This window comes from Ochotona curzoniae, unplaced genomic scaffold (genome assembly GCF_017591425.1).
Source record: "Ochotona curzoniae isolate NIBS_2020 unplaced genomic scaffold, NIBS_Ocur_1.0 contig_832, whole genome shotgun sequence".
NCBI classification, from domain to species: domain Eukaryota; kingdom Metazoa; phylum Chordata; class Mammalia; order Lagomorpha; family Ochotonidae; genus Ochotona; species Ochotona curzoniae.
Window position 1 is genome coordinate 4,578,043 of NW_024466580.1, and position 24,544 is coordinate 4,602,586.

Here is a 24,544-nt window from a genome sequence, read left to right on the forward strand (position 1 = left end):
GTGGCAAGCCGGCCACCTGGGTTTTTAGGTATGTAATTGCTGCCTAAAGACATCAATGGATAAGGCCAATGTGAGAGTAGATGATCGTATGTGACTCCCAGCAAGGAGGTCACCGAACTTGTTGGCAAGTGTGGGGACTGAGACCTGGCCATTCAGAGAAGAGAGTTCATATGATCTGTTTGGGTCAGATTGATTCACTAGCCCACATGGGAGCCCTGAGATGGGCTGTTAGCATAGAACATCGCTGACTGACACATGGCAGTCCACACGAAAGCTATGGCTGAAGGCCTGTCTGGCAGGGTTGGATCCCAGTACCTGAGTGTCGGAACAGGGGTGAGTCACATTAGGAAGGGTCATGACACCAACCAGCATGTGAAAGAACCAGGTCTGGGAGCAGATTCTGTGTGTGTGTGGCGGGGGGGGTGGGGTGGGGGGTGGGGGGTGGGGGGGGGAGAAATGGGCTCAACCCTGTGGAAATACAAGTCCCACTGGTTAGCTTAAGAGTTAGGATGGTGATGGGCTGACCTAGGAACAACTATGGAACCCACTGACACTTACAGGTGCTGGGACTGGTAACAGCCTGGGCAAGTTCAGGCTGCAGCACCTGCACGTGCATACAAAAACACAGTGTGGGGTGGGGTGGGGTGGGCCGCAAGTCACCAGCTCATACAAAGGCCAAGATAGAGGTGCAGGCTCTGCTGGGCAAGGGCCTAACACCCACTGGCATGTGTGAGATTGGGGTGTGGGAATGGGCTGAATAGGGGAACTTGGGAAACTCCCTAGTGGGTCATAACTGCTGCTGGTAAGCATGTGGTTCAGGCCTGGGGGTCAGGCAGGATGGGCAAGATAGCTTCAACTATTTGCTAATGTGTGGATTGGTTTTAGAAGGGTGGGGGGACTGGACAGGACCAAATCTTAGCTTACTGGTAAGTGCAGAAACCAGGCTGGAGTGCAGGTCATGGCAGTCTAAGTTGTCATATCTACTGGTTTGCATAAGCCAGGGATGGGAGCAGACTGAGCAGGGCCAGGTTCTAGCATCTGTCAGAGAGACTTGGGACTGGGGCCATGCCAGATCTGACCAGACTACAGCATCCAAAGGCAAAAGAAAAGTGAGGGACTCTGCCAAGCTGGTTAGAGCAACCACTGGTATGTGCAAGATGTGTGGCTGCAAATAGGCCTGGCTGCAGAGCCAAGAGGACACCTTGGCTAGGTTGTGCTTCCTACTCGTGAGTGCAAGGGCCAGAGTGGAAGCTTCTATCTTGTCTGGATATGGCTGCAGTGCCCCTCGGCACAAGTATGGACTAGCTCTGGGGTGCGCCAGACCAAACTACAGCACCCACTGGTGCACATAAGAATCAGGGTGAGTGCAGGACAGGCTGGGCTAAGTCTCTGCCCCTGCTGAGTCATGTGTGAGCTGTGTCTGGGTTTGGATCCAGGCTTGGCTGGTTGTAACACCCAACAGTAAAAACAAGAATGAGTGAAGGCCAGTCAAGAAAGGCCACTGTCCCTGCTAGAACAGGAGGCAGACTAAGTAGGGCTGGCCCATGGACCCACCAGTGTGCATGAGATCTTGCACTGGGAGAGGTTTTGATGGAAGAGCTTGGGGAACTCCTCTGTTTGGACACAGTCCCTGATGGTGAGCGCAAGAACCATGATAGGAAGCAGCTTAGACCAGGCCAGGTAATGGTACCCACCAGCATACATTTGGCTCAGATCGGGGGTGAACTAGGCTGGGCCAGTTCATATTACCTGCTAGTGAATCTGAATGCCAGAATGGAGTGTGGGTCGGGCAACACACAATAGTATGCATGAGGGCTTGGACTGGGTGTTGGCTGGGCTGGGCTAGGCTTTAGCCCCCACCAACCTGAGCTGGAACTGGGAGTGGCCTGGGCTGGGCCAGGTTACAGCACCCATTGACAAAAGCTGAGGTGAGGCAGGCTATGCCAGACCAGGCCACGGCGCCCAACCAGCACATGCAAGACTCGGGGGAGAAAGGGTAAAGCTGGTAGGGAAAATGTGGAGGGCTCCACTGCTGGAACACCACTTCCACTGGAGAGCATGAGTTGAGATGAGGGTAGACCACAACCGGGCAGAGCTACAACACCTGTGGGGCTCATGTGAGCTAGATCAGGGAAAAGCCAGGCTTGATTCACGGCTCCTACTGGTGCAAGCATAGATCAGTGGGTGAGGGTTGGTTGGGCTTTGCTACAGCATCAGCTGGCAGATGCTGGCACTGGGAGCTAATTCTGTCAAGCTAAACTGCAGACCGGCTGGAAAGTGCATGATGTGGGAGTGGGCCCAGTAAGGGCACCTCCCTTTTGGGTTACCACTCCCTCTGGAGAGCATGAAAACTAGGACTGGGGCAGACCTGGCTGGACAGAACAGCACCCACCAGCATGTGCGTGGGCTAGACAGTGGGTCTGGTTGGGTTGAACTAGGCTTTGATGCCCATTGACATGTAGGAGGGCTGAATGGGATGTGGGACAGACTGGACCAGTCTGCTGTACATACTGGCATGTATGGGAACCAGGGCAGGAGGCAGGCCTGGTGGGGGTAATTGGGAGTCACCCCAACTGGACTGCAGCTCCCACTGGTTTGCATGAGGGCTGAATGTGTGGTGGGCAGGATCAGGGTGGATTGCAACACCCATTGTTTCATGTGAAAGCTAAGGCTGGAAATAGAATTGACCCAGCAATTGCAATTACCAGCATATGCATAAGCTGATTCGGTGACAGACTCTGCTGGACTCTACACTGGCATGCATACACAGGAATCAGGCCTGGAATCACTTCAAAGTTTCTTTGGGGATTCCTCCAACTGAACTGCTGATCTCAGAACCCCAACCATGAAGAGAAGTGCAGGTTCCATTGAATCTGACCATGGAGTGCAAATGTCAAAGCTGAGCCTCCTCAGAAGTTCAGATGGAACAGTGGACAGCATAGCCAGGTGCACATGGAGGATACCACAGTCCATCGGAACCTGCAGAGGACACTTGGTACTACAACAGGATGGAAGACAAAATAAATTGATATTTTCCCCAGCCATGTGTTAGGAGTGAAAAATCTGGGCTAACGGAGACTCAAAAGTAGACTGTGTCTGCCAGCGAATTCTGGAGATTGCATTGTGCTTGGAATGGCAAGATTGGCAGCAATTCAGAACTGTTGGACTGTCAAAATCACTTGAGCAAGGACTCTCAGAGTATGCTGCACATCGGGGACCTGGAGTGGGTGGGACACTGGGGGGATCAACACCCCTACCAGAATGCAGCCTCAGCAGCACATTTACAGGGCTTCCATAGCGGCAGTTTACAACAGCTTGTTGTGGCTGGATAGCCGGTGTTCATCTCTTCTCTGGTCCAGTAGTTAAGATAACCAGACTCAGGCCTTAGAGCCACCTGGGTCTTGATTCCTGGGTACTAAGAATTATCTGTGCTGAAGGTCATAGAGGAGGTTCGGCCTTATGAGCTCACAGTCTGTTTCATAGCCAAGCAAACAAAACAGAAGTTGCAAAAGCAAAAGTATTGCAGTTAGCAATGAATATTGTTTACTCCATTTTGATTAACTCTACAGAAGCCTTTTACTTCTTTTTCCAGAGAGTTAATACAAAAACAACACAGAAATCAGGAGAGATCAAAAACCCATATGTACAGACCCAGGCAAGCCACAGAGCGCTGTCTCCTTGGGGTGACTGGGACTCTTGGGAGCCAAGGAGCTGACTTCACACCCAGGCCAGCCCAGGCCAGCCCAGGCCAGCCCAGCCACCTGGAGGACATACCTAATGGCAGAGAGGGTGCAGGCCATGCCTCAGTCTGAGTCGCAGACCTCTTGCTCAGTGGTGGTGTCACTGCAGAGGTTAGACAGTCCAGGGTTCCTGACCTCTCAGCCTCTCGCAGATGAGCTCTGCCAAGGTCCTCCAGATGCACCTTGTCAGCTGCTTAAGGTACCAGTCAGGCTTCCAGGGAGCGAGGTTGGCTGGGTTCACTTCCTCCATGATTGGCTCGATCGGGGGTACCCTCCTGCTCTCCAGGTCCTCATCCTCTGGGACATAACTCTGCAGCCCGAGTTCCCCGGGATTCTCCTCTTCCTCCACTCTGAGCCGCTTGGTCTTGGGTTCCTCCTCTTCCTTGTCCTTGGGTCCGGCTTTCCCCTGTAGGGCCCTCAGCCTTTTCTTTTGCTGCAGAGCCTCCTCTTTGAGCTGGCCCACACCGGCCGCTGCCACCTCAGCCATCTTCCCTGTTCAGGCCTCGCTTGTTCGCTGTCTGGCAGAGATGGACTGGTGCCCGCAGCCAATATTCCCATGTGTGGATTACTGACTGATGGTCGGTAACTGAAGTTTATTAGCAGCATCAGGCTTTTATAGACTGAGAGTCACATCAGATAAGGGAGGAGGCTTTGAGGAGTTTACATATCAACAACAGGGAGTTGATGAGATTATGGGAGCTCCCATAAGCCTGTCTATGGAACCCATCAATTTGTTTTCACACCCTTGCCTTTAGTAGCTCTTCGTTTTGTATACCAATCTATTGTCCTATTATAGATATCCAATCAGTTGTCCTCCTACAATGATAGCCAATCAATTGTCCTCTTGTACCAGTGTGCCTATTCTATTTTTCAAATTTATTTATTATTTTTATTGGAAATTCAGATATACAGAGAGAGGGAGACAAAGAGAAATATTTTCCAATTGATGGCTCACTCCCCAAGTGGCCGCAACAGCTGGAGCTGAGCCAGTCAAAGTCAGGAGCCAGGAGTTTCTTCCAGCCCTCCCATGCAGATGCAAGATTCCAAGGCTTTAGGCTGTCCTGACTGCCTTCCCAAACCACAAGCAGGAAGCTGGAAAGGAAGTGGAGCATCCGGACAAGGAACCAGTGCCCATATGGGATTCCCTGTCACGCCACCTCCAGTGGAGCCTGTGTGAGAAATCACCGGGCTGAGGCGGAAGCTTCAAGGAAGGATGCCTCCTGGATTCGGCTGCATCTCTAGTGGTCTTGGCGTTCCTGGCTATATTCTCTTTGCTCTTATCTTTATGGCTGGAATAATACTATTTTATGTGCGGCAAAGGCTCAATGTTCCTTTATAGTTCTATGAAGCCTTCTGACAGGAGACTGGACAAGAATAGCAAGCAGTATAGGATAAAAACTATCAAGTCACTAGCTTTAATAAACCTACTTGGGAATATTTTTGAGAATTCCTAAAAAGAAGATTATAGTAGAAATCTATAGCTTAAAAAGCCATACAGAAAGAAAAACTAGAAATATAGGCAAGTTAATATTAAAACCAGTGTAAGGCACAAAACACAATGAGAACTAACTGCTTAATGATTAAAACTGCAACTGGTGCCAAACTGCGTCCACAAGAAATAGCAACCACAGTCGGTCACCAGGCTATTAGAGAACAATCTTTTCTCAACAGACCTGCTTACCTCCCTGGAATAATTGTGTGTAGAAATGTAACCACATGTATAAACAAAGAAAATGTCCCTTTGCAACAATCTATTGTATATAAGCTGATGCCTTACTTTTGCAAAATGCACTCAGATACAACTTCCTTGAGTTGTCGTGTCTGTTTGTCACTAGCCGAATCCTTGCCCACAGTTCCCGGGGTCCTGTTCCCATCGGACTGATTGCTCCCGGCTGAGCTGGTCCATAGCAATTCCCATGTGTGTAATGCAAGTACTTTAGCCACTAGATTACTGTACAAGGCACTCCCCCTTCCCTTTTTTTCCAAGGTATATGTTGGAGGAAGATGCCCAACAGACAGGGTCTGGGGACCTGCACCTGAGCATGTGTGGGACCTGGGCAGGCAGGCAAGGCCCCAGGCTGGCATGGCACACTGCCAGAAGACCGGGTTTGGGGAACTGCACATTTGTAGGCATGGGGGCTGTGGATGCTCAGGGAAGTGGCTCTGGAGATATGTGGGAGGGAGAGTTGCTGAGGGAGGATGTGAGAGGTAAGGAGTGGATTCTGTGGGACTTCCACCAACTAGGCTATTGCACTTGTAGGTAAAAGAGGGGGCTGAGCCTACATGAGTTAGAAAAAGGACACCAGAAGACTTGTTAGGGCCCAACCAATATACCCACCCACGTGGGACACCCGAGCTGGGCTAAGTTGGTATCTAGTACTGCCTACTGAGTCTAGAAACAGATTCTGTGGGGGAACCTTGGGCTCACCCCTGAGACTGCCATGCCAGTTGCTTGAAGGCTGGGGGTGGTAACAGGCTGAGATAGGCATGACCATAAAACACACCGACACTCATGAGTACTGGGGATAGAAACAGACCGGGCTAGTCCAAGCCGCAGCACCTGCAGGCACACCCAAGAATTGGGTGTAGGGCAGACTAGGCTGCAACATCCACCAGCTCACACAAAGGCTGAGACTAAGGGGTCAGACTATGCTGGATAAGGACCTAGAATCCACTGGCATGGATGGGATCTGAGTCTGGAAGTGGGCCTGGTGGGGGGACTTGGGGAGCTCCCCTGGTGGACCATTGTTCCCATTGCTGAGCATGTTAAGTCAGGGCTGAGTGTTGGACAGGCTGGGCAAGGCTGCTCCATATGTCGGCTGGTATGGGTTTGCTCTGGGAAGTCAACTGGGCAGGGGTGGGTCAAATCATAGCACACTGGCAAGCACAGGAGCCAGGAAGGGATGTGACTATGCCAGGCTAGGCTAGGCTATCACACCTACCAGTTTACATGAAAGTCAGGGATGGGGGCAGACTGGGCAGGGCTAGGCTGCAGCACAAACCAGCAAGAGTTAGGACTGGAGGCAGACCAGACAAGGCCAAGTCTGCAGCATTTGATGGCAAAGGCCAGACTGGGGAAAGAGTTGTGCTAGGCTGGGTTGGAACTACCAGTACATGCATGATCTGTGGCTGGCAGCAGGCCTGGTTGAGGAGCTAAGGGGACACCTTGGTTGGACTGTGGTTCTCACTGGTGAGCACAAGAGCTGGAATGAGGGCAGTAAATTGGGCTGCACATGGCTGCAGCATCCCTCAGCACAGGTATGGACTGGATCTGGGGTGTGCCAGACTGGGCTGGACTCCAGCACCTGCTGGTGCTCACAAGAGCCAGAATGGGTATAGGACAGACTAGGCTAGATTTCTACACTAACTGAACCATGCAAGATCTGAGTATGGGAGTGGAACAAGCAGGGATGGGTTGTAGTACCCAACAGAAGAGCTGGAATTGGTGTGAGCCAGTCAGGCAAGGCTGCTGTATCTGTAGTTAACACAGGCCAGGAGGTGGGCCAAGAAACTATCAGTGTAGATTTGCAACTGGGAGGAGATCCAATAGAGGAGCTGGAGGAACTCCTCTGTCAGGATGCAGTCCCAACAGGTTAGTGCAAGAACCAAGATTGGGAGCAGCCCAGACCAGGCAATGTTACAGTACCCACTGGCATATGTCTTGCTCAGGTCTGGGGGTGGGCCAGGTTGGGTCAGTTCATAACATCCATCGGCAGATGTGAGAACCAGGATGCACAGGGACAAGACAGGCCAGGTTGGGCCCTAACACCAGCCAGTTCACATTAGGGCTGGGTCTGGGGGCTGGTTTTGCTGGGCTAGGTGGTAGCACCCATCAGCATGAGTTGGAACTGGGAGCAGGTTGGGCTGGGCCAGGCTGCAGCAATCACCGGTGAATGCCAAGGTGAGGTGAGCTATTTCAGACTGGGTGCAGAGCACATACCAAATGGGGGTGAGGGGAGAGGAGGCAAGCTTGGTAGGGGGACTATAATGGCTCCTCTACTGGGCCACTGCTACTACTGGTGAGTCTGAGAGTTGATACTTGGGGAGGACCAGCCCGGCAGGATTATAAAATCTTTTGGCTTGCATGTGAGCTGGTTTAGGAGAGCCAGGCTAGGCTAAGCAACTGTACCCACTAGTGTACGCATGGGCCAAAGTAAGTAGAGGCTGGTCGGGCTTTGCTGCAGCATCAGCTGGCAATTGCTGGGAACGGTGGCAAGACCATAGAACCACCTGGAAAGTGCAAGATGCAGGGCAGGGAATTGGCCTAGTAGGAAAACTGTGGGTAACCCTCTGATGGGCTCAGTTCCCATTGGTGAGAACCACTGATGGGGGCAGACATACTAGGCAGGTGGTGGCACCCACTGGCATGAGTGTATGCTGCATAGTGGGATCGGTTGAACTAAGTTAGGCTCTAACACCCATTGACATGTATGAGAGCCAAATGGGATGCAGGACAGACCAGAGCAGTTTGTAGTCTGACCATGGGCTGCATGTGTTACAAATGGGCTTCCTCACTTGCCAAAGCTTATATAGCAGATGGCATTCCCAGATCCTTGTCGGGGACATGGCAGCTCATTGTGGCCTACTGAGGGCACATAGTACTATACTATGAAGGGCAGAACAAACTGGACAACTCTCCCAGCCAAGCTTTTGTAGCGAATATCAGGGCAAGTGGAGACTCTAGGGTGGACTTTGTCAACCAGTGGACCTAGGAAGGGTTTTCTCAACCTTGGAGCAATGAAATCCACAACATCTTAGAACTACTGAAACCACTTAAGCTGTCCCCTCGTAACATGCTCCACATTGGGGACCCTAGGTGACATCAAGAGGCCATTCCACATTCCCAGGTATTGATGCAGTTAGGCTGCTGGGAGCAGCCCTCAGCCCTTCTCTCCCTCCTACTCCCAGATACAGGAAGGAAAACAAACAAACAAACTTGGAAGCAATTGTGTCACCCACTTTCCCCATGCATCAGCTCTCCCCACCCTAGTGAGTGGTCCACATGGATATACACCCAACTCGACTATGTGAACATCATAAAAAAAAAAATCATTAGGAAAAAGTTGGCTGACTGAATCTGTCAAAACAATGAGAGAGAAGCCATAGAATAGGAGAAAACATTTGCAAATATTTATCTTTTTTAAAAAAGTATTGTTATTATTGTTAGTAGTAGTATTGTTATTGCAAAGTTAGATATACAGAGAGGAGAAAAGACAGAGGAAGATCTTTCGTTCGATGATTCACTCCCCAAGTGACTGCAACAGCTGGAGCTGAGCCGATCCAAAGCCAGGAGCCAGGAGCTCTTCCAGGTTTCCCATGCGGGTGCAGGGTCCCAAGGCTTTGGGGCCATCCTCGACTGCTTTCCCAGGCCACAAGCAGAGAGCTGGAGTAGCTGGGATCTGAATCGACACCCAAATGGGATCCTGGCGCATTCAAGGCAAGGACTTTAGCCACTAGGCTACCGTGCTGGGCTCACATCTGAATTTTTATAGCAGTCTTACAATTGCTGAAACTTGGATGTTGCCAAAGTGTCTTTCACTGCATGTGTAACGCGCGGTATGACAGAGAGGAATGATTGAGGACTACAAACACGTGAGCCATAAAGCCAGAAGATGACACAGAGCAAACTTAGATGGACATCCCTGAGTAAGGAATGTGATGGAAAGGAGCCTATCTGACAAGGCTATAACTACAGGATTTCAACTGTGACATCCATGGAAAGGCAAAACTATGGACACGGTAAAAATACCAATGATTGTAATCTGATGTTTTAGTTTAAACTTGAGCCCCAGATTGCTCTTAAAATAATAATAATAAAAAAACCCTAAAAAGTAGAAGTTACCATTTGTAACGTCTTGGCTGTTGGCTCTGTCCCACCTTGCAGTCTCATGGTCAGGGCGTTGACCATCACTGCTCAATGTTTCCCTATTTCTAGCAGTACCTGTGGCAGCCGGCAGAGGGAGCGTGTAGTCTGAAGCCATTCCAAATAAAACCCAGTGAGAGCGACGTGACCCAGCTCCCTTTATAAAGAGCCCTTTTACGTGTTTATTTTCCGTTTGGATGTGAAGGGCCCGGGAATGGGAAGCAGCAATAAAGACGTGTGCGGCGGAACAGGTTGAACCTGCATCCTCCATAGAGAGAAAAACTGATTTCCGGCACTGAGAAATCGGCGCAGTAGGCTCGGAGCTCCCGCGGCTGTGGTGCCCAAATAGCGGAGAAAAAGTACTTAGGACAGAGGCCGCGGTGCGGGATTCGGGTTCCGGAGAGCGTCACGCACGCGAAGAGAACATTCTCGCCGATGCCTCCCGGACGTGGCCAGGAGCACACCGACTCGCCGGCGCCTCAGGAAGCTCTGAGCGGTCACGTGCGCAGGCCTCGCGCCCAGGCCCCGCCCCTTCCGGATCCCGGAGCGTGCGCGCGTCCCCAGACGCCCGGCGGGAGCGCGCGCGTCGCCTGGCGGGGGCGCGCGCGTCTGGGAACTCGCGACCTGCTGAGCGCTGGGGGCCGGAGACGCGTGTCGGCGGGCTGGGTGAGGGAGAGCCCGGGGCGGTTACGGGGTTCGGGAGTCATCGAGGGGCGACGGGACGGGGCCGGGGGGCCTTCTGTGGCGGCCGCGGCCCGCGTGGTGGCGGGGCGGGCAGCGCAGCGCAGCGGCCCAGGTGGGGGGTGGGCCAGGCGGGGGGAGGGGCGGGACCCGGGCCCGGGTGGTTGGCGGGTCGATCGGGAGGTTTGCGTCCTGGACTCTGGGGTTGGGCACCGGCGTGGGCTCCGGAAGGAGTCGGCGGGCTAGCTTCCGTGTTGTGGTTGGGTCTCTGTGAAAGTCCAGCTGCAGGGGAAAGGGCGCCGGTGGAGAGGTTCAGAACGCTTCCGGGGTTCCTGCACTGTAAAATTGAGATCCTGTTCAGGGGAGGGGCCGGCTGTCACTGGAATGGGTTAGCTTTGGGTGGGCAGCCGCCGCGGAATGCAAGATGTGTGCGGGTGGCGGCTGGAGGCAGGTGGGTGGCGCGCTTTGCAACTGTTACTGTGTTGCGAGGATCTTCCAAGCATCAGGTTGCTTCTGCATAGGAAACTCACGTTGCTGTGTGAAGTTTTGTGCTTCTGCATAACTAACTTACTAACTGACTAACTAACTCTCTCTTTCTGCTGAAAACTCCCAGACCACGAGTGGAGGGTGTTGTCAGCGCCCCTAGGTGCTGTGTGGTGCCTTGTTGGAAAGGTGCGGGGACTCCAGTTCAAGACGCCAGGATTCAGCAATTGCTCTTTCTGCTGTTATCTTTAAACGGATCTTAAATCTCCAGGAGAATTTGAAATACATGAGTGAAGAGCTGCTGCAGTTTAAGAGGTAATGTTGTAGGCCTGCTGTTTGTTATTGAGTGTTTAGGAAGGGCAGGTACCTACACGAGGTGATGGGAACGGGCCGCTGAAATAGCAGGAGAGAGGAGCTGGTCTAACCCCTTTGCGTCTGACAGGAGTTTGATGCCTGGCACGATGAGGTTTCCAGAATGTCCCTGAGCAGTAGTGGCTGATACGGGGAAAGGGCTGGCGTCTTGACTGTCCTGTTGGCCTGTGCTTGTTAGCCCGTTCAGTGGGAATAGGAGCCAGGTGTGTGTGAAGTGGTTTGAGTTCACTCCGAGGTCCTGTTAGCATTCAGTTCTTTGATCTCAGCTTTCTGCTCGAGTCCAGACATTTCCCTGTGGCATGCTCCCTGAAATGGTGTGTTTTCTGAAGATTCGCAGTGTTGTTCAGTTATTACAGGAAGAACAGTAGCATCACTTTCGTGATTATAAGGATCAGGCATACCGACAAAAGACGGATTTCCCACAGACTTTGTGCTTGTCACGCAGGAGTTTATGTGGACTAATAGTCTTATTAAGCTCCTTTGCATAGTTCTCTCAGCCCCCAAACTTACTTGTTTATCTGAAATGCTGAGTTGCACAGAAAGAGGGGGAGAGAGATGATGCATAAACTGGTTTATTCTCCAAATGGCTACAATGGCCAGGGCTGCGCCAGGCTGAAGCAAGGAGCCAGGACTTCTTGCAGCTCTCCCATGTAGAGGTCCAAGCACTTGGGCCATTCTCTGCTGCTTTCCCAGGCACATTAGAAGGAACCTGGATTGAAAGTGGAGCAGCCAGGACTCATCCTGAGGCATGTGTTGAAAGCAGAGGCTTGGGACCAGCGTGGTAGCCTAGCAGCTAAAGTCCTCGCTCTGATTGCACTGGGATGCCATATAGGTGCCGGTTCTAATCCCGGTAGCTCCACTTCCCATCCAGCTCCCTGCTTGTAGCCTGGGAAAGCAGTCGAGGATGGCCCAAAGCCTTGGGACCCTGCACCTGTGTCGGAGACCTGGAGGAAGCTCCTGGCTCGTGGCTTTGGATTGGCATAGCACAGGCTGTTGTGGTCACTTGGGGAGTGAATCATCGGATGGAAGATCTTCCTCTCTGTCTCTCCTCTCTGTATATCTGACTTTCCAATAAAAATAAATAAATCTTCCAAAAAAAAAAAAAACAAAGCAGTGGCTTAACTCGCTGTATTATAACTCTGTCCCCTTTGCCTAGATTAAATTGAGATTTTATACATGAGACAAGTGTTAAGAAGGTGGGTTAACAGGCAGACTCAGTTCTCAGTAGTCTCAGGTTGAACAAGCTGCTTACTACCTTTGATCCCGGTTTGATTATGGATAGACTAGGGGTAGTCCTTGTAACAATTCGCACAGTTTTAAGAATTGATTAGTTTCTGTGTGTGTCTGAGCTTACCTGAGTTTGTAGCATAAGCATATTTTTGTGAAAGAAAAATAACAAGTTGCTTAAAAAAAGTTGCAAAAGAAATATAATTATAGTAGCTTACAGGTGTGTGAAGTTTTAAGTTGTGGACCAAGTTCTGCTTATTGTGTAATGTTTGAATTTTATTTCATGAGTCTGTAAATGGAAAGTGTAAGAAATTTATGATTTTAGGTTTTAGCATGGAAACTTCAGGCAAAAGGAGCCCCTGTCGGCGGAGACGCAGTGATGCAGGGCGGGACGAGAGCTGCTGAGTTGTATTTTGGTTGTGACTGGCAGATAAGAACACTCCAGATCCTTGGGATTTCTGTGTTTCTGTCTCAAATGCCTGTGTTTGTCCAGGGCGCCTGTGGGAGTAGAGAATGGATTCCTTGGACCATATGCTGACGGATCCCCTGGAACTGGGTCCCTGTGGAGCTGACCATGGCTCCCGCATTATGGAGGACTGCCTGCTGGGAGGTGCCAGGGTTAGTCTGCCCGAGGACCTTCTGGAAGATGTGAGTACCAACAGCCTTGCAATCCCATGTTTTCTCTTTCAGCTTCTCATCAGCAGCCATCCCATGCTGTTTATATATGATATATACACTACGTTATAAGCTTTTGTGCTTTTTGTTTCAATTTCTGCGTTGTAGGCAGAGCATTCTTTAGTGTGTGGTATCTGATGAGTGCTTTGATTAAAGAAGAAAATATAAAGTGTGTTCTGTATATTTAATAATGTTTCAAAATAATTCAACAATGTGATGTAGACTATTAAAAACAGTGGGGTGGGAGGGCTGGCACTGTAGTATAGCGGGTAAAACCCCCACCTGTGATGCCGGCAGTCTTTGGAGTCCCAGCTGCTCGCTCCACTTCTGATCTAGCTCCCTTCAGCACATCTTGGGAAAGCAACAGAAGATGGCCCAAGTGCTGTACCCGCTTGAAAGACCTGAAAGAAGCTCTGGCTTTGGGCTGGCCCAGCTCTTGTCATTGCAGCCATTTGGGGCATGTGCCAGTGAATGGAAAATCTCTCTTTCCCTATTTCTGTAAATCTGCTTTTCAAATAAAAATAAAAAATCTTGGGCCTGAAGCAGTGGCCTAGTGGCTAAAATCCTTACCTTGCATGTGCCAGGATCCCATATGGGCACTGGTTCTTATCCCGGCAGCTCCACTTCCCATCCTGCTACCTGCTTGTGGCCTGGGAAAGCAGTTGACGAGGCTTTGGGACAGCCCAAAGCCTTGGGACCCTGCATCTGTGTGGGAAGGAACCTGGAGGAAGTTCCTGGCTCCTGGCTTTGGATCGGTTTAGCTCTGGCCATTCTGACTGCTTGGGGAGTGAATCAATGGATGGAAGGTCTTCTTGTGTGTCTCTCTTCCTCTCTTTATATCTAACTTTCAAATAAGAATAAATAAGTCTTTAAAAAAAAAAAAAAAGCCAGAACTTAGTTCAGGTCTCACGTGGGTGGCATTCATCGCTGCTGCCTCCCAGAAAGTGCTTTAGCAGGAAGGCTGGGTCAGGAGCTGGAGTTCAAACCCAAGCTTTGCTATAAAGGACACTGGTCTTTTTTCCCCCCCGATACTTAACATTTATTTAAAAATTGACAAGCAAACAAAAACCTGTACAAAGAATATGCAGAATCATTCATCACTCTGCAACAGTAATCATGAGACATGATCACCTGGGACCCCCTGTCCTTTGCCACGTCCTGGTCCTCTGCCTCGGCCTCTTGCTGCAACAGCTTGCCCTTTTCTTAGATTTCACCTTGGGTTCAGCATCCGCAAGTAATGTGTCCAGAGGTAAGCTGACTGGCAGAATAAAATATCAAATGTTGTTTCCTTGGATGCTCAGTGTTTCCAGCTGCACGGTCTCTCTGTTCTTCAGAGTCATTTTCACAGCTTTAAGATGTGTATTCATGCTGACATCAAGACCTGTGAGAGTTCCATGGACCTGTGCTCCATTCTCCGGTGATTACAGTTTCATGACTCAATTTCATCAGAAATCAAGCCCGGACCGACTAGGGGACTGAAGGGCCGGAAGCACCTACTGCAGGAGCTCAGGAATCTCCTGGTTCCTGACTTCAGTTCAGTTCAGCTCTGGCCGTTGTGACTGGGAGATGAACCAGGGGATGGAAGATCTTTCAGTCTCTCCTTCTTTTAAATGGACTTTTCCAATAAAATAAATATTTTAAAAAGGACTGAAATTGTGTATTATATATTAGGTATGTCATGCTTCACATTTGAAAGCTTATTTTCCTGTTTTCTTTCTCCCAAATTCTCCTAGCCTGAGATATTCTTCGATGTCGTCAGCCTGGCAACCTGGCAGGAAGTGCTAAGTGACTCCCAGCGTGCGCATCTCCAGCAGTTTCTGCCGCACTTCCCCGAGGACAGCCCTGAGCAGCAGCATGAGCTCATCCTGGCCCTGTTTAGTGGGGAGAACTTCCGCTTTGGAAACCCGCTGCACATCGCCCAGAAGCTTTTCCGAGGTCCGTGGCTCAGTGCTCTTTTTCTAAGGGAGGAAAACATTGTTTTCTTCCTTTTATTCTGTTTATTCTCATGTACACAAACTGACCCAGTGTAGAGTGGGTTTGTATAATACTTGGCCTCCTAGACTTTTTTTTTTTAAGATTCATTTATTTTTATTGGAAAGGCAGATATACAGAGAGGAGATCTTTGTTGGTTCACTCCCCAAGCTGTCACACTGGCAGGAGTTGCGCCGATCTGAACCCAGGAGCCAGGAGTTTCTTCCGGGTCTCCCATGTGGGTGCAGGGTCCTCGTGCTTTGGGCCGTCCTCTGCTGTTTTTCCAGGCCACAAGCAGGGAGCTGGATGGGAAGTGGAAAAGCCGGGATAGTGGAGTAGCACCTATATGGGATCCCGGTGCATGCAAGCAAGGACTTCAGCCACTAGGCTACTGTGCCAGGCCCCCTAGACTATTTTATAAAAACAAATTTCATTGACTTGAAAATTCATCATATAAATTTAGCTGTAAAATCATTGCTGGATCAATATGCGCATTAGAACATCTCCACTGTATTATTTATGACCAATAGGTAAAAGTTTTTATAAATAGTTTGTGGTTTGCTCTTTTACCTATGTATCTACATGTGTTTGCACACATACACTTAACTGCTAAGCACTTCAGCATGTGTGTCATCTTAGCGTGGATGTTTCTTTCACTTACTCTTAGTCCTGTAGTCACAGCCAAGAAATTTTACATTGGACAACTGCTGTCATGGATGTCGTGTTCAGATCTTCTTGGTTGTTCTTAAAATATCTTTTCTGTTCAGGGTTAATATGTGGCGTTGGTCTCTTTAGTTCTTTTGGTAGGGCCATCTGCCTGTTCTTACTATGGCTATTTTTTAAGACCCTGACGTTCTTGAAGAGCTCAGGACATGCAAGTCATACAATGTTTGGCTTTCTGGGAGTCTGTCTTTTTCCTTTCAGTTAGATGTGTTCAATGCTGTTGACAGGGACGTTAAGTGTTCAGTGTTTCTCCCATCACGTTATCTGAAGGGACATATGGTGTCCGTTTTTTCCATTTGGTGTGTGCCTTGCTTGATCACTTGGCTAAGTGGCATCTGCCCGATCTCTTGATTTTTAAGGATTTGTTTATTTCTTTTGAAAGAGGGACAGGCACATAGACAGATCTTCTGTCCACTGGTTCACTTCCCAGATGGCTGCAGTGGTCAGCTCTGGGCCAGGCTGAAGTCCAGAGACTGTTCCAGGTCTCCCATGCGGCGGCAGGGGCTTAAATACTTGGACCATCCTCTGCTGCTTTCTCAGGCACATGAGCAGGCAGCTGGATCTGAGGTGGAGCATCCAAGACACAAACTGGCTCCCATAGGGGATGCTTTGTGGGAGACCAGGATGGAGTTCCAGGCTTCTGGTGTTGGTGGGCATTTAGGGAGTGGATAAGTGAAAGGCATATCAATTCTCTTTTTGGCTTTGCTTTTTAGGTGGTTGAAAATAAATAATTAAAAATAGTAAAATTAGTGTTCCCAAGGTGTTGTGACTTGGTGGGTTAATCCCCAGTTTGGATACTTTAATCTCATCTCTGAATGCTTGGAATTGGCTTCAGCCTCCACTTGTGGTCCAGTTTTTGCTGATGTGTATCCTGGAGGGTAACTGGTGATGGCCTGATGCTTGGGTTCCTTCACCCATGTGGAGACCCAAATGATGTTTCTGGCTCCTGGTTTTGGCTTGGCCCAGCTGCAGCTGTTGCAGACATTTGAGGAGTGAACCATTGGATTAGATTCTCTGTCACTCTTTCAAATAAATCATTTCTTTCATCTTAATATTGGCATCCACTCCTTAGATGGGTGATGAGTTTGAGGAGGAAGTCCCCTCATGGCTGGCTGAGGGTCTTAGATGAGAGTACACAGTCCGGCAGGGCAGAAGGGAGAGAGCCCTATTTGGCCTTCGAGGGACTATGGGAGGGGCCTCTGTTGGAGGGTATTAGTGTTGTCTGTTGTGCTGGTCCCAGATGCTGTGGCATTCAGGTGAGGCTGTGAACAGAACCTCAGGGCAGGAGTTTTACCTGACCAGTGCCCCGTTTCAGTTCCAGCTTGACAGAACAGTTTATTGCCTGCCTCTTAAACGTCTCAATTTTCACTATCATTGCTTTTCCTTTCATTTTGGTTCTCTTTTATGAAATTCCCCTAAATACACACTTCTCCTTTAATTTGTGTGAAATAAAGTTCTACGTATGACTGATACATTTGCTACTCTAGCTCTTTCTTTTCCCCCCAGATGGACATTTTAACCCTGAGGTGGTCAAGTACCGACAACTATGCTTCAAGTCGCAGTACAAGCGATACCTCAGTTCTCAGCAGCAGTATTTCCATCGGCTGCTGAAACAGATTCTTGCTTCCCGGAGTGTAAGTAACTAGCAACTGGCAAAGCACGTGGGCAGTGACCTCACAGCTACTGTGAATTCACGCGTCGGTTCAGGACAGGCCATATTGGCCTGGTGGTGAAGAGGCCCTCATGGTGTGTGCAGCCTTGCGTGGAGCGCCTGGGTTCGAGTCCTGGCCCACTCTGCTCCTAATTTCTGCTTCCTGCTGATAGGCCCTCTGGAAGGCAGTGCTGACGGCTGCCACCCATGGGAAGGACCAGAGTTGACTTTCTGGCTCCTGGCTTCAGCCTGGGCCAGCTGTCATCATTGGGGATATTAAAGGAGTGAAGTAGCAAATAGGCAATATTTAACTTTCTCTTTCAAGAAAATGAGAAAAAAAGGTTCTCAGCTAAGCTACAGCACAGTTAAACTGTCACCTTTTTTCTTTTTTAAAGATTTATTTATTTTTATTGGAAAATCAGATATACAGAGAGGAGGAGAGAGAGAGAGGAAGATCTTCCGTCCGATGGTTCCCTCCCCAAGTGACCACAACGGCTGGTGCTGCACCAATCCGAAGCCAGGAGCCAGGAACCTCCTCTGGGTCTCCCACTCTGGTGCAGGGTTCCGAGACCTTGGGCTGTCCTCGACTGCTTCCCCAGGCCACAAGCAGGGAGCTGGATGAGAAGCAGAACTGCTGGGATTAGAACCGACGTCCATATGGGATCCTGGCGCGTTCACGGTGAAGACTTTGGCCACTAGGCCACCATGCTGGGCCCAATAAGTGTGTCTTGAAAAATGAGTACAACAATGATGAAATCTTTTCTTATGATGGATTTATGAATGTACCCCAATTAGAGGTTTTTTTTTTTTAAATTTGTTTTACTTTTATGGGAAACACAGATTTATAGAGAAAGTCTTCTATCCAATGATTCACTACCCAAATCGCCCCAACAGCCAGAGCTGATCTAATCTGAAGCCAGGATCTTCTTCTGGATCTCCCACATGGATGCAGGGTCCCAAGGACTTGGGCCATCCTCTTCTGCTTTCGCAAGCCAGAAGCAGGGAGCTGGATAGGAAGTAGAGTTCCCAGGACACGAGCCAGTACCCGTATGGGATGCCTGCGTTTGAACGGGGAGAATTAGCCATTGGAGTCAACTGTGCTGGCTTCCTTCAGATATTTTTTTAAAATATGGGAAAAAAGTGTTTATTAAAATTGATGAAATGCAGGGCCTGGAGTGGTGGCCCAGCTGCTAAAGTCCTTGCTTTATACAGTACATGCCAGGATCTCATATGGGTGCCAGTTCTAATCTCAGCGGCCATGCTTTCCTTTAGCTCCCTGCTTGTGGCCTGGGAAAGCAGTTGAGGATGGCCCAAAGCCTTGGGATCCTGCATCTGCGTGGGAGACCCTGAAGAATCTCCTGGCTCCTGGCTTTGGATCGATTCAGCACTGGCTGTTATGGTCACTTGGGGAATGAATCATCGGACGGAAGATCATCTTCTCTGTCTCTCCTTCTCTCTGTGCCGGAGTCCAGCTCCAGCTGAGCTCGGAACTCGCGAAGGGTGCATGGATGAGGTGTAAAGAGGAAAGAAAGAGACGGACCACTAGGATTTCATGATCATAATGGACCATGCATGAAAGCTGTCCGCTTTATTTATACAAAATCAGTCAAATTCTGGCTCAGACTTTTTACCAAGTGGGTGTTTCTAAGGATAATTCTGCCATTAGTTTTACCTAGAAACAATAGAAGTTCCTGCTAACATTACCTAGAATTTGCTGCTACGATTCTTATCCTACAACTCAATCTTGTACCACAAAGAAAAGGGGAACTTAAAGATCAAGGAAAGAATGAAAGCCTAAATACAGGTCCCTTGATTAGCAAAGGTTCAATGGGGACAGCCAAGACAATAGGAATGATAAAAGGCCCCATATGCAAGACATTGATCTCCAAGCTCAGGCTGAGCAAAAGGTTAACCTCGCTGTAGCAAATGCCAGGATGGATTAGAATTCTTCCGCAGGGTGGTCCAGTGTCCATGCAAAAGAAGGTGGAGCTGCATTCAGGTGGTTGTAGAGACATCTGCCGGGTGGGCCCTGCCGAACAGCCGGAAATTCCTTGCGGCCCTGCCTGCAATGGAACACTCTTGACCCCCTCATGTCCCCCACATCTACTGCATGGACCCCAGCATCTCTGTACATCTGACTTTGCAATAAGAATAAATCTTAAACAAAATGGATATAATACAGTAGCTTTGATGTTTACTAAGATGAATGGATTTCAGATCCCTCATAGGTTGTTAAGGAAACTTTGCTTGGAATTGAGATGCGTGCAGGTTCAAATCGGCCACGAGTGATGTAATGGGGTGAGCATGCCCTGTTTCTTGGTTGCCTGGGTCAGGACTAGACAAATTTTTAGCAGCAATGTTGTCCTGACTTGAAGTGGTCTTTTAAGTTTCGTTGTAAAGGTACTTGGATCTCTCAGTGTCAGTGCTCAGTGGGATAATTCAGCATTTAGAATTTGGATGTTTGATCTTAGGATGCTGATTGAATATCCCTTCCCTGAAATGCTTGGGAATAAAAGGCATTTCTGGTTTTGATATTTTTTTTATCCTTATTATTTGCCTATACATGAAATACATTGGGATGAATGCAAATTTACACTTGAAATTCATTTATGTTTTGCTTTTTATATATATAGCCTGAAGGTAATGCTCTTAAAAGATAAATTTATTTTAAAGGTTTATTTCTTTTTATTGGAAAGGCAGAGCTACAGAGGAGGAGAGACAGAAAGATGTTCCATCTACTGGATCATTCTCCAAATGGCTTCAATGGCTGGTCCCAAGCCAAGAACTTGCTGATCTTCCACATAGATGCAGGGCCTCCAGGACTTGCTGCTTTCCCAGGTTATAAACTGGAAACTGGACCCGAATTGGCACTCATATGGGCTCCTGGTACCACAGGTGGAGGCTTAGCATGCTTTGCCACCATGCTGGTCCTTGGAGGTAATCTTATAGTTATTTTAGTATACCTGTGCTTTGACTGCAACCCACTGCATAAGATCAGGGGTAGAATTTTGCATTTATAATATCATGTCAGCACTGAGGAGGCCTCACCTTAATAATCTGATATCTGTTGATATTAGAGGTGAAGAGAAGAGTGAATGCCTATAGTGACTGGCTGGGCCAGGCTGAAGCTTGGAGTCAGGAACTGTGTCTCCCATATGAGAGTGACAGGAATCCAAGTTCTTGAGTCACCTCTGCTGCTTCAGAGCTAGAGTGCGCCTTAGCCAGGAGCTGGACTGGAAGTAGAAGCAGAACTCAGCATCCTAAGGGTGACTTCACCCGCTGCGCCACAGCACCTGCCTGATTCTGTGTTTGCAGCTTATGGACACTCAACTTGTAATCGCAAAGACCCTTTTAGTTTGGCCTCCTTTTGTGTGATTAGAAGGAAGGAATGGGGCTTACCACTGAAGAACAGGACAAGAGTGAAATGACATAGTACACCTCATCTGCTCCTCTAGGATCTGCTGGACATGGCCCGACGGGGTGGCCCGGCCTTCCCTGTGCGGCAGAAGCGGCCCTCACCATCCCGCAGCCCGGAGGAGCGCGAGTGGCGGACTCAGCAGCGCTACTTGAAGGTCTTGAGGGAAGTGAAGGAAGAGTGTGGGGACACAGCCCTGTCCTCTGATGAAGAAGGTGCGTGTCCTTTGGCACTGGGGCTAGCTGGGGTTGGTTTATGTCGGCTGCTGACCTCTTTGGAGCCAGGGCTAGCCTCCTGTTTCTCCAGCATTGTTTAGTGTGGGGTGGATAGTGGAAATAGAAACCTTGGGCTTTTGGGTTGCTGGGACATTGCTGTTAGTTGGTAGTAACTCCGTGTGTTCATGTGGCGTTCACGTTTAGAGAGGACCTATTGATTGAACCCCTGCATGGCAGGGTTGTCTTCACTGTAGCCCTGTGTGGGCCCATGGTGCCACTTGAGAGAACTGCTTTTCCCCTTACAGGCGAGTAGTAGTGACTGTTGGCCTGCTGCAATGGGACCCCGTCACTCTGTTGAAGTCTGTCTTCCTGGAAAAGCCGTTTAGATGACCTAAGTGTGCTCCAGCTCATCTGGGGAAGGGTCAGAAAGGAGTGTGGAATCCTGGCCTCCATGTTGGTGGTTTAGCCTTGTTGAACCCAAATGGCCACTTACCCAATCTCCCCTATTGGAGTCCACAGCCACGTTGGATTTACAAGAAAAATTTTCTTTTGAAGATCTCAGCTCATGGCTTCCGAGCTCTCCAGCACGTTCTCCTAGTCCTGCGGTGCCCCTGAGGGTGGTGCCCACGCTTTCTACCATGGATATGAAAACCGTAGGTGAGCACTCAGCCACTTTGGCATTCTTGGAAGTCAGAGTGTAGATCTGAGAGCACGCATAGAGGGAGGTGGGAACTGGATTCGTACTGGCCAGGAAGATAACAGTGCTCCCTAGAATTAAGCCATTTGGAGAAGTTGTCGTACCATTCCACATTTTTGCCTCTGGAGGTAGGCCTTTCTTTATCTTGTCTTTGCCTTGAAAATTATATGCTAAATAAAGCAAAATCTTAGACTAACAATATTAGTGGACAAAGGGTAGCAAGAACTGAAGCAATTCATTAGAATGTCTGAAATGAGGAAGAATTTATTTGGAATAAGAAAATTATTTGGAATAAGAACTAAAGAAGAGTGTGAAGAACCTTGAAGTTTCAGAGCCAGCCGAATCATGAACTGATCGGCATATAGAACAGCGGACATGTTGATCCTGTGGCTGATTCAGGATTTTAGTACTTACAGGTATACAGGAATCAGAAAGGAAACTCAGAGCTATCTTAGTTTTGAATTTCACAAGTGACCAGAAAGATGTAAAGTGGTGAGAAAGATGTAAATTGGAGCACTGTGATGTAGGATAACCTAGTCCATAAGGTTTGGTTCATTTTCTCTTAGATAAAATAGAACTGGGGGACAGTGACCTGAAGATAATGTTAAAGAAGCACCATGAGAAGCGGAAATACCAACCAGTAAGTTTGGGAGAGGGTGTGGCCTTGAATGGTTTTCAGTCTTATGGCTGCCCTGAGGAAGATAGCAGAGTTGCTGTAGGTTTCTTATCCTTGATGGGGGACAGGAGCAATAGGAGAGGCTGGATTGTGTTAGAGGTGTGGGATGTCAAATACTTTGATTTTACAGGGCATTCTCAACAGTGTCTGCTTGTTCCTTTGTGAGGACACTGTTCTGTCCTTTTCCTAGTGCTCAGAGAAGTGAAAGACTTGCCCTGGATCCTGCAGACAGAGGCGGCAGAGCCAAGTCAGATGCTTTGGGCTTCTCACTTGACTTTGCATTACTCTGTGCTACCAAATCAGGGTAGGGTCAAGGCAGGGAGTAAAGACAGCACAGTGTGTCTAAGGCAGGAGTGCTGAGAAAGAAGAATCCTACAGGGGATCTGGAACTGAATTCTCTTTCCTGCATACTGGAATACTAGACAGATCCTCAACATCTCTGTACTTGCATTTTCAGCTCTTGAGATGTATAATACTACGCAACAAGACTGTTAGTAGTTGAGATGAGGAATGAGAAGAGCTTTATGAACTGTAAATGCTGTGTAGTAGAAAGGTTGAAACTGGCTCATCTTTGCCACTGTAAGGAAGAGGAGCAGCAGTTTTTATCTGTGCCTTTTAAAAAGATTTATTGATATATTTTGAAAGAATTTACAGAGAGAAAGGTCTTCCATCCTCTGGTTCACTGAAGTGGCTGCAATGGCCAGAGTTATGCCATTCCAAATCTAGTAGCCAGGACCTTGTTCCAAGACTCCCATATCCTTCACTGCTTTTCCAAGCATATTAACAAAGAACTGGATCAGAAGTAGATACCCAGAACTCGAACTGCCACCATATGGGATGCTGAGGCTTCCTATGGCAGCTTTACGAGCCCACAAAGCCAGCTCCTATCTCTACATTTTATATTGGAGTATGATTTCCTTAAGTGTGCATAGTGTCTAATTATATATGGTAGAGAAATTGGTGAAGTCACCATCAGTTTGTTGATCCTCTTTGAGCCTTGGTAACCAGGTCACTGAATGTCACATCTAGGATCACCCGGACCTTTTGACAGGGGACCTGACTCTCAATGACATCATGACTCGCGTGAATGCTGGCAGGAAAGGCTCCCTAGCAGGTACATTTCTGTGGGTCCCCTCAGGTAGCTTTCACTTCATTGGAATGTTGTGTTAATCTCTGTGGCCTATCTACATGCTTTTCTGATGATGATAATCTTTGTTTTGTTATTGCCTCTTAGGATTGATAGGTGGAAAATGAATTTTAAGTTAGTGCATTATACAATTGGACTTTTTAATAGATGCTAAAATTAATTTCTGAGTCACTGGTTGAGTTTCATTTTATAAAAACTGTCTTATTATTGAGACACTTATGCTTTTCTGTCTTTGGCGGGTGGGGGGAGCTTAGGCCTAATGTGAAAAGTACAGTCCTTTGACTGGGTAACCTTTTGTTCTAGCCTTATATGATCTGGCAATCCTTAAAAGAAAGGTTAAGGAGAAAGAGGAAAAGAAAAAGAAGAAAATAAAAACGATCAAATCAGAAGCAGAGGATCTGGTTGATTCCCTGAGCACTGCTGATGCTGTCCCGCCTCTCTCTCAGGCCCCATCTCCACTGGCAATACCTGCCATCAAGGAAGAGTAAGTGAGCATCAGAGACCATGTAATACGTAGGATGGAAAGACAAGCCCAGAGCACTGCCCACTCTCCTGGGCTTGTATGAGCTGGCTGTAAGGGTGTTAGCTCTCTCTATTGGCCCATAAGCATCAAGTTCCAGGGATCCTGTTGGGAGAATGTGTTGGGTGCTACTTTTAAGACATTTTATGACTGCCAGGTAATTTGGTGGGGGGCTGACCTAATGTAGGGGTATGCTTGTCTTCTGGTGGTTCTCACATGTTTCTTCCTTCCTAGGCCCCTTGAAGACCTCAAGCATTGCCTTGGATTCAATGAAATATCTTCCAGCTTCTTTTCCTTGCTGTTAGAGATCTTACTGTTGGAGAATCAGGCTAGCCTTCCTATGGTAATTTTGGAAGTCACATGTGCACCAAAGTTTTCAAATCATTCAAATCCCTAATGATGCACAGTTTGAGAGGCAGCACTCTGCTGACTCCCCTAACCTAGTTTGTGAGTTGGGCAAGTTGACCATGCATCATTCATGGACTTGC

At 48.6% G+C, this 24,544-nt stretch overlaps 2 protein-coding genes across 5 annotated transcripts in view; one reads left to right on the plus strand and one right to left on the minus strand.

Moving 5' to 3' along the window:
• Positions 1 to 3,852: 3,852 nt before the first annotated feature.
• LOC121164563 (coiled-coil domain-containing protein 12-like) lies at positions 3,853 to 4,227 on the minus strand. Its single transcript, XM_040992718.1, has one exon. The coding sequence runs from the start codon at positions 4,225 to 4,227 to the stop codon at positions 3,853 to 3,855; it is 375 nt and encodes a 124-aa protein (XP_040848652.1).
• A 6,537-nt stretch (positions 4,228 to 10,764) lies between these two features.
• The window catches only part of NFRKB (nuclear factor related to kappaB binding protein), a 45,905-nt gene continuing 32,125 nt past the window's right edge, over positions 10,765 to 24,544 (plus strand). For 2 of the 4 annotated variants that reach the window (XM_040992668.1, XM_040992671.1), the window contains exons 1-10: positions 10,766 to 11,082; positions 12,860 to 13,014; positions 14,775 to 14,976; positions 17,242 to 17,369; positions 20,842 to 21,016; positions 21,536 to 21,673; positions 22,280 to 22,353; positions 23,419 to 23,503; positions 23,840 to 24,020; positions 24,291 to 24,399. In XM_040992668.1, the coding sequence (XP_040848602.1) occupies positions 12,880 to 13,014; positions 14,775 to 14,976; positions 17,242 to 17,369; positions 20,842 to 21,016; positions 21,536 to 21,673; positions 22,280 to 22,353; positions 23,419 to 23,503; positions 23,840 to 24,020; positions 24,291 to 24,399 (1,227 nt within the window). In that variant the 5' untranslated portion in view covers positions 10,766 to 11,082; positions 12,860 to 12,879. Of the gene's footprint in view, positions 11,083 to 12,859; positions 13,015 to 14,774; positions 14,977 to 17,241; positions 17,370 to 20,841; positions 21,017 to 21,535; positions 21,674 to 22,279; positions 22,354 to 23,418; positions 23,504 to 23,839; positions 24,021 to 24,290; positions 24,400 to 24,544 lie in introns of all 4 variants that reach the window. The other 2 variants (XM_040992669.1, XM_040992670.1) reach the window with 2 other exon arrangements.